Source organism: Budorcas taxicolor, chromosome 3 (genome assembly GCF_023091745.1).
Source record: "Budorcas taxicolor isolate Tak-1 chromosome 3, Takin1.1, whole genome shotgun sequence".
Taxonomy (NCBI): domain Eukaryota; kingdom Metazoa; phylum Chordata; class Mammalia; order Artiodactyla; family Bovidae; genus Budorcas; species Budorcas taxicolor.
In genome coordinates this window covers 102405980-102419116 of record NC_068912.1, presented here as the reverse complement: position 1 = coordinate 102419116, position 13137 = coordinate 102405980, and the positions used below count along the sequence as shown (strand labels likewise).

Here is a 13137-nt window from a genome sequence, read left to right as displayed (position 1 = left end):
AAGACTGATCCTACATTAGAGTTACAATAAAGCTACAATAATTAGGACAACATGGTATTGGCAAAAGAATAGACAAACAGACCAATGGAATAGAGTAGAGTCCAGAAATAGAAATTCACAAATACAGTCCATTGATCTTTGACAGAGGAGCATAGGAAAGTCAATGGAAAAAAAAGGATTTTCTTTTCAACCAGTGGTGCTAGCCCGATTGGTCATCCGTGTGTAGAAATTGAATCTTTCACTTTATACTTTTCATAAAAATTCAAGTCAAAATGGAATCTAATAGACTTCAATGTAAATCACAGAACATCTAGAAGGTAACAAGAGAAAATCTATGTGACCTTGGATTTGACGATGAGTTTTTAGATATAAAACCAAAAGTACAATTCATGAAAGAAAAAAAACCAGTAACCTGGCTTACCAAAATTAAAAACTTTTGTTCTGTGAAAGAAACTGCTAAAAGAATAAAAAAGCAAGCCACTAATTAGAAAAAATACTTGCAAAACACATGTTTAATGAAAAACTTATTCAAAATATACAAAGAACTCTTAAAACTCAACAATAAGAAGACAACAAATCCGGTTAGAAGTGGGCCAGAGACCTTAATAGATACCTCATCTGACAAGATACACAGAAGGCAAATAAACATAGAAAAAGATGTTCACATCATGTGTCATTGTTTTTGTTGTTTAGTAGTAAGTTGTGTCTGACTCTTTTGTGACGCCAGGGACTGTAGTCCACCAGTCTCCTCTGTCCATGGAATTTCCCAGGCAAGAATACTGGAATGGATTGCCATGCCCTCTTCCAGGGGATCTTCCCAACCCAGGAATTTAACCCATTTCTCTTGCATTGGCAGGCAGATTCTTTACCACTGAGCCACCAGGGAAACTGCATGTGTCATTAGGGAAATGCAAATTAAAACAAGAATAAAATATCACCACACACCTATTAGAATGGCTAAAATCCAAAACACTGACACACCAAATGCTGGCAAGGGTGAGGAACGACAGGAAGTCTCATTCGTTGCTGGCAGGAATGCAGAACGGTTCAGCCATTTTGGCAAGGTGTTATAAAAGCTAAACGTAGTCTGAATAGCAATTACTCTTGTAGGTATTTACCCAATTGAGCTGAAAACTTACCTCTATACAAAAACTGCACAGAAATATTGCAGTATGGCACAAATGTTGCACATTATTCTAGTTTGTACAGTAATAAAGGCCTTTTTGTTTAATTACCTTTAAAACATTCTTAATTGCCAACAACTGGGAGGAACTGAGATGGCCTTCATTAGATAAATAGATAAACAAACTGTAGTACATCCTGACAATGGACTATTATTTGACACTAAAAAGAAATGCACTATCCAGCCGTGAGCAGGTATGGAGGAGCCTTAAATGTGTATTGCTAAATGAAAGAAGCCAGTCTGAGAAGTCTATGTACTGCATGGTTTCAACTGTATGACATTCTGGAAAAGGAAAAATTGAAGAGATCAGTAAATACTATGCTACAGATCTTATGAGATTTAGCCTTCCCATTGAGCTCAGATATGGACTGGCCAGTTGAAGACAAGACCTTGTGTAAGAGATGTTTGCCTTATTTCAGTGGCCCTCCTTCTCTGTTCCCAGGAGCCTCCTGATCTCCCTACATATAGAGCAGAAGTTTGGAGACAGCCAAGTGAGTTGGAGAGACTAATTCAAGTAAGAAACATAAAAGAAACCGTTTTTTTCCTAATTAAATTAGTGAAATTATGATGATAATTCAGGTGACCTAGAAGCAGTAAAAGTAGAAGTCAAACATTCAGTTCAGTTCAGTCCAGTCGCTCAGTCGTGTCCGACTCTCTGTGACCCCATGAATCGCAGCACGCCAGGCCTCCCTGTCCATCACCAACTCCGGAGTTCACTCAGACGCACGTCCATCGAGTCAGTGATGCCATCCAGCCATCTCATCCTCTGTCGTCCCCTTCTCCTCCTGCTCCCAATCCCTCCCAGCATCAAAGTCTTTTCCAATGAGTCAACTCTTCACATGAGGTGTCCAAAGTCCTGGAGTTTCAGCTTCAGCATCAGTCCTTCCAAAGAAATCCCAGGGCTGGTCTCCTTCAGAATGAATTGGTTGGATCTTCTTGCAGTCCAAGGGACCCTCAAGAGTCTTCTCCAACACCATAGTTCAAAAGCATCAATTCTTCGGCTTCGGCGCTCAGTCTTCTTCACAGTCCAACTCTCACATCCATACATGACCACAGGAAAAACTATAGCCTTGACTAGACGGACCTTAGTCGTCAAAGTAATGTCTCTGCTTTTGAATATGCTATCTAGGTTGGTGATAACTTTTCTTCCAAGGAGTAAGCGTCTTTTAATTTCATGGCTGCAATCACCATCTGCAGTGATTTTGGAGCCCCAGAAAATAAAGTCTGACGCTGTTTCCACTGTTTCCCCATCTATTTCCCATGAAGTGATGGGACTGGATGCTATGATCTTCGTTTCTGAATCTTGAACTTTAAGCCAGCTTTTTCACTCCCCTCTTTCACTTTCATCAAGAGGCTTTTGAGTTCCTCTTCACTTTCTGCCATAAGGGTGGTGTCATCTGCATATCTGAGGTTATTGATATTTCTCCCGGCAATCTTGATTCCAGCTTGTGTTTCTTCCAGTCCAGTGTTTCTCATGATGTACTCTGCATAGAAGTTAAATAAACAGGGTGACAATATACAGCCTTGACGTACTCCTTTTCCTATTTGGAACCAGTCTGTTGTTCCATGTCCAGTTCTAACTGTTGCTTCCTGACCTGCATACAGGTTTCTCAAGAGGCAGGTCAGGTGGTCTGGTATTCCCATCTGTTTCAGAATATTCCACAGTTTATTGTGATCCACACAGTCAGAAGTAAACATTAAAAGAGTAATAACAGTTACTGACATTTGTATAATCTTTAAAGAATGTTCTAACCTCCATTGTTGCAAGAAACCATTTGATCTTCCCATCAGTCCTATTTATTTTAGCTATTTTAAGAGTTAAGGGAACTGATTATCTCATGCCTGAGGTTACACAACTAGTAGGTATAAGAGTTAGTTTCTTAAACTCCAGTCTTTTTACCTTTAAGCCCAAAGAAAGCAAAGGCTTTGGTGGGAAAAAAGGATGGATTTTAAAATCAGTTTCCCTTGCCAAGAATGATAATAATAGTTATTCTAGAGTAGAGCTGCTCCAAGGATATGCAGAAAGTGAAAGTGAAAGTTGCTCAGTTGTGTCTGACTCTTTGTGACCCCATGGACTATACAGTCCATGGAATTCTTCAGGCCAGAAGACTGGACTGGGTAGACATTTCCTTCTCCTGGGGATCTTCCCAACCCAGGGATCGAACCCAGGTCTCCTGCATTGCAGGCTGATTCTTTACCAGCTTAGCCACCAGGGAAGCCCAAGAATACTGGACTGGATAGCCTATTCCTTCTCCAGAGGATCTTCCTGACCCAGGAATTGAACAAGGGTCTCTGGCATTGCAGGCGGATTCTTTACCAGCTGAGATGGGAGGGAAGCCCTAGGATGCATGGAGCCCCAGCTAAATATTTTTGTGAGGTCTCTGCTGTGTAAACAAGTCCATCCACTTGAGATGTAATGATTTATTGATGAGGATTTAGAACAGCGCAGGAAAGAAGAGATACTTATGTGTTTATTATTGAGTCAGTGTACCTGAAGTATCTTTAGAGTATCCAGATACTCTCTCTTTTTGGTTCAGGGATCATCTCATCATTTTTTTTTTAATTGTCAGGTATATCATTCCTGACTAATTTCACATCTTCTATCACTAAAAAAGGTAGCAGTACTCTTATTATTGACAGTGCCAGGACTTTCTGGAACCTGTTTTATAGAATCAGTATAGATCTTCTTGTCTCTTCAGTTCTCTAGTTCCCTTTATTTCATGCTGGTTACATCATTACTCTTGATACCACACTATGTTATCCTGCATGCTGCCCACAAATACTGGGTTCCAGCAACTCTGAAATTTGTGGCTGCACTTTGTTGACAGTGACCATGAATGTAAGTCTTAACCAGAGTATGCAGGGGAAATGTGAATTGTGATTAGTTCTGTGGCCATGTGAGACTCACCATATGAATCACGAAGAAGCAGAAAATCCTAACAAACCAATTAAGGAGTAAGGAGATTGAATCAGTATTCAGAAGCCTCCCAACAAACAAAAGTCCAGAACCAGATGGCTTCACTGGTGAATTCTACCAAACATTTAAAGAAGATCTAATACCAATCCTTCTCTAACATTTCCCAAAAAATGGAAGAGGAGGGAACACTTTCAAACTCATTTTATGAGGTCAGGACTAATCCTGATACCAAAATCAGACAAAGACTCTACAAGAAAAGAAAATTACAGGCCAATGTCTTTGATGAACACAGATATAAAAATCCTCAACAAAATTTTAGCAAATTGAATTCAACAGTACATTAGAAGAATCATACTCTGTGATTATTCCAGGGATCCAAGGATGGCGCAACATTCATAAATCAACTGATGTAATACACCACGTCAGTAAAATGAAGAGAAGCATCATATGACCATCTCAGTAGATGCAAAAGAAGCATTTGACAAACTTTAACATCCATTCATAATAAAAGCTCTCAACAAAGTGAGTATAAAAAGTAATGTAACTCAACATAATAAAGACCACTTCCCTGGAGGCCCAGAGGTTAAAGCATCTGCCTCCAATGCAGGAAACCCGGGTTCAATCCCTGGGTCGGGAAGATCCCCTGGAGAAGGAAATGATAACCCACTCCAGTATTCTTGCCTGGAGAATCCCATGGACGGAGAAGTCTGGTAGGCTTCTCCTACAGTCGATGGGGTCGCAAAGAGTCAGGCACGACTGAGCAACTTCACTTTCTTTCTTTCTTTATGATAAGCCCACAGATAACATCATACTCCATGGTAAAAAAAGCTGAGTCTTTCCTCTAAGATCAGGAACGAAACAAAGATGTCCACTCTTGCCACTTTTTTTCCATCATAGTACCAGAAGTCCTAGCCAGAACAGTTAGGCAAGAAAAAGAAATAAAAGGCATCCAAATTGAAAAGGAAAAAGTAAAACTGTCTATATTTGCAGATAGCATTCCTAAAGATTCCACCAAAAATAAAAACAAACCTGTCAGAAGTATTTTTAAAAATTCAGTAAAGTTGCAGGATACAGAATCAATATATTAAAATCAACTGTGTTTCTATACACTAATAATGAACTATCAGAAAGAGAAATTAAGAAAACAACCCCATATACAATTGCATCAAAAAGAATAAAATACCTCAGAATAAATTTAGTTGAGGAGATGAAAGATTTTACACTGAAAACTATAAGACACTGATGAAAGAAACTGAAGATGCAAATAAATGGAACAATATTTCATACTGGTGGATTGGAAGAATGAATATTGTTAAAGTGCCCATAGTATCCAAAACAACCTACAGATTTGATGTAATCCCTACCGAAGTTTATCATTTGAAATTTTATAGAACAGCACATCTTCCAACCACGCTTCTCTTGATTTCTCTTAGCCCACGTGCCTGGATCTAAGGGCTATTCTGCCTCAGAGGATTACTGTAAAGCTATATTAGGTAATTAGGTCAACTGTCTCGAGCATAGTTTATGTTCAGTAAATGCTAATTCCTCTATTCTTTTCACTACCACCCAGAAAGAGTGTGCATTTTTAAGCGAAATGGAGAAAAAAACGGGCTTCCCAGGTGGCACAGTGGTAAAGAATCCACTGCCAATTCAGGAGACTATGAGATACAGATTGGATCCCCCGGTCAGGAAGATCCCCTGGAGCAGGAAATGGCAACCCACTCCAGTATTCTTGCTTGGAAAATCCCATGGACAGAGGAGCCTGGCGGGCTACAGCCCATGGGGTTGCAAAGAGTCAGACATGACTGAGTGACTAAGCACACACACACACACACACACATACAACACACACACACAACACACACACACACACACAACACACACACATGTAGAAACAAAATTGGAGTAATCAAAAGAGATTCCTGGTGGAGAGTCTTGGTGAGAACTACCTGTATAGCTCAGGCTAAAAGCATTTGCAAGAGCTTCCTGGAAAACATCCTCCCAGCCAAAATGAAGTAAAGTACAGGGCCTTGGAGACAAAGAGAAACTGCAGTAATGTCAGCTCCAGAATCACTGATCAGAGAGAAGAATGGCTGATTTGCTGAGAAGGTATTGCAGTGTCCAATAACAGGAGCTGAGAGGCAGGGCCTCCAGAGCCGAGAAATACCCTAAATTCCAGATGACACAGATCAAGCAGTCCCTGTTCTCTTAAAGAGGCATAAGACAGTGCCACCAAGTTGATCATGGACAGGACAGAGTCGCTCAGTCGTGTCCGACTCTTTGCGACCCCATGGACTGTAGCCTATCAGGCTCCTCTGTCCATGAAATTTTCCAGGCAAGAGTGCTGGAGTGGATTGCCATTTCCTTCTCCAGGGGATCTTCCCGACCCAGGAATCGAACCCGGGTCTCCCTCATTACAGGCAGACGCTTTACCGTCTGAGCCACCAGATCACTCTTAAGTGGGCAACACTGTGTAGAAGCCCAAGGCTGCAGTGGAGTTCACAAAGAGCAAAGGGTCAGTGATGCCCAGGGCAGGACAGATCAGCACACCCCAAATGTGGGTGAATGGAAAGACTGATGATAATTCAAGAAGAGCCAGCAGACCTGTAGTCATGGAGGGAGAGGCAGTCAGAGGAGACAGAAATTATCCTGAGGGAGAAAGCTGTATATCTTGGATCTTGAAAGGGTCTTTGGCAGTATTCAATAACCTTTCTTACATAAAAGTTATTTCAAGGAAAAGAAAATAAAAATGTTTAGTGACAGGCTAGGATTGCTATAGCTAAACTAAGCTGCTTCTGCCATTGCCCAAATCATGTCATTGTTCCAGAGGCGTCTCTAGTCATTGGAAAAGTGCGTCTTCGTCCAGAAGGCAAGGGAGAACAGAACTGAAGAAGCAGTGGCGGGATGAGCTCTGTGCTGAGGACTTTTCTGTGTGTTCGTCATGCCAGCCCTTTCAGCACAGTCATATGTTGACTGGCTACCTTAATTAAGTTGCTACGTTTGCTTGATAAGAAGCTAATACTTGTTAACTATGGTTTGTCAGGCTGTGTGCTGGGTGTGTTACATTTATGGTCCTATTTCGTTCTCACAGCCAGTTGTTTGAACTGCTTCTAGTAAACTAGCTCAAGGAAGGAGTAAGGGGGCACAATAGGCGGCTGCTCTAAGTTCAGTCTTCTCTGAGACATTCTAGACATTAGGCCATTGGTTATGAGATGCCCATCCCTGATCTGTAGAGTCCTAACCCTCAAAGTCCACTCTTCATTTTCCCCATCCCCACCCCACCCCACCCCAACCCTTCCTCTCAGTTCACCTTCCAAGCCAAGGTAACCAGCTGAGTTCAGTCCAACAAACATTTTGCTAGGCGCTCATACTCTCAGTGCCATGCATGGTACTTTGTGATGGGCACTATGCTCAGATTTCATGGTCTGGGAGAGAAAGATGTCTAAATGGATAGTTACTCGTCAGGGTAACAAGTGCTAGGCCGTATTCCCATCCTAGACATCATTGTATCTCTAATCCCAGGCCAGCATCTAGCACATGACAAGAGCAAGACTGTTAGAGTTAGCATGTACCGAGGGAGAGGGAGAGCTATGTGCCAGGCATTGCATGAAGCACTTTATTCTCAGTGTAATCCGCACCACAATTTTGTGAAGTGTTAGTGTAATTCCAGTTTTAAAGATGTGGAAATTAAGTCACAGAGCAATTAAGTAACATGCCCAGTTACTAAGTGGTGGAGCCAGGATATAAGCCCAAGCAGAGTGTCTGCCTCTGAGTGTCTGCTGAGTGACTGAGTGAGTGAGAGGACAGAAGGCCAGGAGGTGGGAGAGAGAGAGAGAACGTGGGAACCAGTGAGCAAGGTCAGGTGAATGTCAGCGCTAGGTAAAATGAGGTCCACAGGCATGGGAGGCTGGTTCTGCTTGGCAGGGGAAGCCATCACAAAAGGTTTCATGAAGGAAGTGGTTCTTAACTGAATGTTCAAGATAAATAGGTGGTCACTGGCTAGGGCAGGGCAGGGTAGACAGAGCTAAGCCAGCGCTTCTACTTTCCCCCCTCACCTTCTCCAAGACTGCTCCAACGGACCCACCTCTACTGCCCCATGCATGAGTTTTCCTCTTATTCTAACCAGCCTATATGCATGCCAAATATTTTCCTAACCTCAAAAAACATCTTTCCCTGCGCTTTCCCTCCAGCTATTGCCCCATTTCATTGTCCCCCTTTATAACAAAACTTCTAAAAATAGAAGTCTGTTATTCCCTGGCTCCAATTCTGTTTTCTCTTAAACCCAATGAAATCACCATTTCACTCCCACTCCGGTGAAACAGCTCTTCTCAAGGTCAAGAGTAGCCCCCATGTTGGCAGATCCAGCCATCAATCCTGTGGCCACCTCCTCCCAGGCCCCACACAGAGTTCAATGCAGTTGGTCCCTGCATCCTCCTTGAGACCCTTCCTTCCTTTAACAACTGAGACATCACAGTCTCTCCTGGTTATTTTTCCATCTCAGGCGCTGCTTCTTTCAGCTTTTGGCCATGCTCCTCCTCACCTCCCGAATGTTGATCGTGAAAATACACATGGTGATCCAGGGTGCTCTCCCACTGGAAATCATTTAGCACTCTCTCCAGGACAGAATCCACACTTGAGCCCAGTGTTCGAAGCCTGCACCATCTTGCTGCCTGCCCCTGCCACCTCACCTTTCATGAAGTATTTGTGTGGTGCTCTGGAGACCAGCCAGCCCCTCCAGATGCCCTTTCTCACCACATTCTCCAAGATCCCTGGGAACTGAGTGGTTCCCATTGGCAGATGAAGAAGCTGCGAATCAGATTGTCCTTCCTTTGCCCAAGGTCACACGGCTTGCAATGTCCTTTGTGAAAGATTCTAATTCCGGGTCCTGTGTTCTTCCCACTTACAACCCGTTTGTTGTTTGACCCAATTCCTTACACTCGGTGCTTCTCAGTGAAGCAGAGGCATGGAAGTCTGGTTCCTTCTTTTAGGTGCCAGCCTCTCCATCTGGATCTCCTCTGAAGAGCGCAGCGGTTTACACTCTTCACCCCAGGCACTTGGTAGTCACGTTTGCAGGACAATGGGTGCTCTTACTGGTCCAAATGCTAAATCTCCCCAAATGAAAGGCCAGCTGCAGAGCATGAGAAGAACAAGGGTTGAATGATTTGATCAGACATCTGTGGGGGCCTCCTGGCATTTGGAGTGTGAGCGCCTTAGAGAAACTAACCATTCTGGCCTGAGGGAGTTGGAGACAGTTAATCTTGGTGGTTCTGACCGCTCACTGCCCCAGAGGTCCCAGCCTGCTGCATGACTCAGAGTCCCCAACACTCCCCCTATTCTTCTCTCACTGGGATAGTCGGGAAGCCATTTCTAAGGCATTTTAATTTGGTAATAGCTTGACATGGCCCGCTATGCCCAGGGCTGTGTGTTTTAGAAGTTACTGTTGCTTTCTCAGTGGGGGAATTGGTTTTGAGCTGCTCCATCCGGGATATCTGACTGCCCTGCATAGCCATGGGAAGAGCCTTTCCTATTGGCTTCTGGCTTCCCATGCTCCTGCTTGTCTGGGCTTTTTCTTCTCCATTGTGGATTACCTGAGTGCACAGACCCTGGACTATTCCATAGCCCAGTTCTTTTTTTTTTTTAATTTTAAAAAATTGTTATACAATTTTTAGAGATTACTTCTCACTTATGCTTATTACAAAATATTGGCTATGTTCGCTGTGTCATACAATACATCCTTGAACCAGTCCTACAGCCTATAGTTTGTATCTCCCACTCTCCCACCGCTGTTTTGCCCATCTGCACCCTTCCCTCTGGTAACCACTGGTTTGTTCTCTATATCTGTGAGTCTGCTTGTTCTTCGTTATATTCCCTAGTTTGTTGTATTTCCTAGATTCCACATAAACATGATATCATACAGAGTTTGTGCTCCTCTGTCTGACTTATTTGACTTAGCATCATGCCCTCCCGGCCCATCTATGTTGCTGTGCATCCACAGCCCTGATCCTTGAGGAGCTTCGCCAGAAGCTGATGGTGTTTATTAGAGAGGAAAGATGTGGCCGAAGGTTTGCTGTTGTACAGGCATTTCTACGTGCATTTCTGCAATGCACTGTGTTAAAGAGGCAATGGCCATCCATCTTTCCTTTGCTTTGTGGAACTTTCTGGAATTCACAAAGACCATAGGAACCCACAGTAAGAGGCAGGCAAGGGGATGGGGGGCTATGAGGGACTCTTAGTGGCTCAATGACTGTTACACACTGCCAGAGAGCTCCCCTACCCCGTCTCCAGCTGCACTGACCGCTCGTGCTGCACCGGCCTCTGTGCGACTCTCTGTGATGGCACTGACTGGGATCCACACCAGGGCGGTGTCCTGTTGAGAGCTTCTGCACTCATGTCAGAGAAAGATAGGTTCAAATGGTATCCACCACTTGCTAGTTGTGTGACCTTGAATAAGTCTCTTCATCTTTCTGAGCTGCTATGTGAATTAATAATCAACAGCACCCTACTCACATGGCTATTGAGAGGAATAATTGAAGACACCTGTAATGTTCCTGTCACTGTGCCTAGTCCAGAAGTTTCCAGTAGGTTCAGTAATTGCACTGAAGTTTATGTTTCATTTCTGAAATACAGTTGTTTCCATAAGAAAATACTGTTAGGTAAATTCTCTTGTTAAACCCTTGACCTTTTTTTGCCTGCCAAATAAAGGCCCAACTCTGACTTGTCGCTCAGCATTTGTATTTGCATTTCAGGCTTTAAATTTCATTGTTAGGGAAGACTAAGAAAATGTAGATTTTTAGAAGAAAATGCATGTAGATACAGATGAGTTTGTCTAAATTCAATGAGCAGTGGCTCTGTATAAGGCCCTGGGCCAGGATCACAGGGCTGAGTAAATCACACATGATACATGCTGGGCAGTGGCATCATGGTTTCTGGCTGTCCTGTACAGGCACCAACCTCCCCCACCCCATCCCCACTGCACCCTTGTCCCTGCAGAAGGCAGCCCCAAGGGAAGACTTGCTGCAGGGCCCTGGCACAGCAGAGCAGCTGGGCATCAGTGTGCTGGCAGCTGGCCCAAGGGTGGAGGCGGGGGAGGTTGGGGCTGGGAACTGGCCAGCAGCCAGAGCTCCCTCAGGTGCCCCAGCACACGGGGCCTCCAGCCCAGCAGTCACGGGATGGGTCCTGTTCTTCCGCTTTGGTTTTGTCTAGACTGCACTGAGCAGGGTTTGGGGAGGCAGGGCAGTGACTCCAGCCCCATGTTGACCCCATACAGATGTTGAAGACGAGAGAGGTGAGATGACTTGACTACAGTCACACAGCAACAGATCCAGGGCCAAACTCACAGGTCTTCTGAAAAACAGTCAGCGCTGTCTGACTTGTGGACTCCTGAGACTGCCTTATTTCCAGTCCAAGTGCAGTGAGATTGTCAGTGAGAGTTCCTGCAGAAAATCACCGAGGTCTTCTGTGTGCCCATTCTCTGTGCAAGGAACTGGGGGTACAGGGTTAAATCAGACCCTGACTTTGGGAATTCTCAGCGCCGTGAGGGAGACATACTACCAACAGTTGTAGTTCAGTATGGCAAGTGCTGATGGGGGCAAGCACACAATGCGGGTGGCGGCAGATGGACAATGAGCACAGAGGAGGCACTTGGCCCAATCTGGGGGTCTGGGAGTTACTCCCAGTGAAACTGACATCTGAGCTGAGTTGTGAAGGACCAGGAGGCAGAAGGAGAACAAGGAAGAACATTCCAGGCAGAGGGAATAGGACAGCAGGAGAACATACTCAATGAGACCCCCCGTCATATATTTGACATATATTCAGGGCACTGAGCACTTCCCACTGGCTGGACCATAGTTTGTGTGAGAGAATAAAGGCAGATGAGGCTGGACATGTAGAAACATTCAAGAAGGTTGAAAAGGCTGTGCCTGTGATTTTATTAAAGCCTGGGAGCTCTCTCCTTAGGTCTCCAGGGCGCCAATCTCCTAGTCTGGGAGCCTGGATGGGGTTCCTGATTTCCTTGCAACCAGGCTTACTGCAAAGAATCTATTCGAAATCCAGTGAGTTCCTTTTACCAAATTCCACAGAAGGGCCTTGTTGTTTATCTACTTATTCCTTTAGAATGTCCTGGCTCCTCCCCTCCACCCGCCTCTGGAAACTTGGTGTGGAAAAGGGACTGAAGTGCTGATTGTAGCAAATGAAGCTTGATTCAAGGTTTAAACACCAACAGCTCTTCATGAAACAGTAACCACTGCCCGGCAAGCTATGACTCTCCCTCTCTCCCCACAGGCCTGCAGAGTTAGCTACCAAGTACGCAAACTTTTCAGAGGGAACCTGCAAGCCTGGCTATGCTTCGGCCTTGATGACTGCCATCTTCCCCCGGTAAGTGCTCTGGTTTCTTTCCATCACCTGGCTAGCCCGGTCCATGGCCCAGGGCTCAGACACACCTGCCCCTGGTGGCAAGTGGTGTGCTCCTGAGAAAGTGAGATTCTGTGGTGCCTTCTCTCCTGCATCCTTGAGTCTGTGGGTGCCTGAATGCCTGAAAGGACTTTGCTTTGGTTGCCTCCTACCCCAGTCCTACTCTCGGCCCTGGTTACAACTTACCTCATCCTCTCTGAGCTTGTACCTGCCAGCACAGCTTGTTTTTGCAGAGCAGAAAGAGGAGGTAGGACCTATGTGCTCCCCCTAGGAAGCCAGGTATCCAGAGGCAGCCAGACAGTGATCCGCAGCACAGAAGCTCATAGTCCTTTCTAGAAGCTAGGACCTGGCTTCGGGGAGGCATGTCCAAATAAAGCAGAGTTTCTGAGGCTGGCTGTTTGGGCACCTTCCCTCTCTGTCCCTTTGGCATCCTGGAGCTCCTGATTTCCTTGATTGCAGGCTGCTGAAAGAAGCCCTGCCAAACCCTGGGAGATCCTTTCACCAAATTCCCCTAAGAGACCTTTCTTGCTTTATCTGCTTTTCCTTCCGGGTTTTCTTTTCTGAAGCCTCAGTGTGGAAAAGAGCCTAATGTGCTGTGATCATCTAGTCTGCAGTCTGAGTGCAGTGA

The 13137-nt window shown here is 44.7% G+C and overlaps 1 protein-coding gene across 1 annotated transcript in view; it reads left to right on the top strand.

Moving 5' to 3' along the window:
- ST3GAL3 (ST3 beta-galactoside alpha-2,3-sialyltransferase 3) overlaps positions 1 to 13137 on the top strand; it is a 222320-nt gene that overhangs the window by 134920 nt on the left and 74263 nt on the right. Inside the window, exon 5 of the mRNA XM_052636613.1 lies at positions 12381 to 12473. Within this exon, the coding sequence (XP_052492573.1) occupies positions 12381 to 12473 (93 nt within the window). The remainder of the gene's footprint in view (positions 1 to 12380; positions 12474 to 13137) is intronic.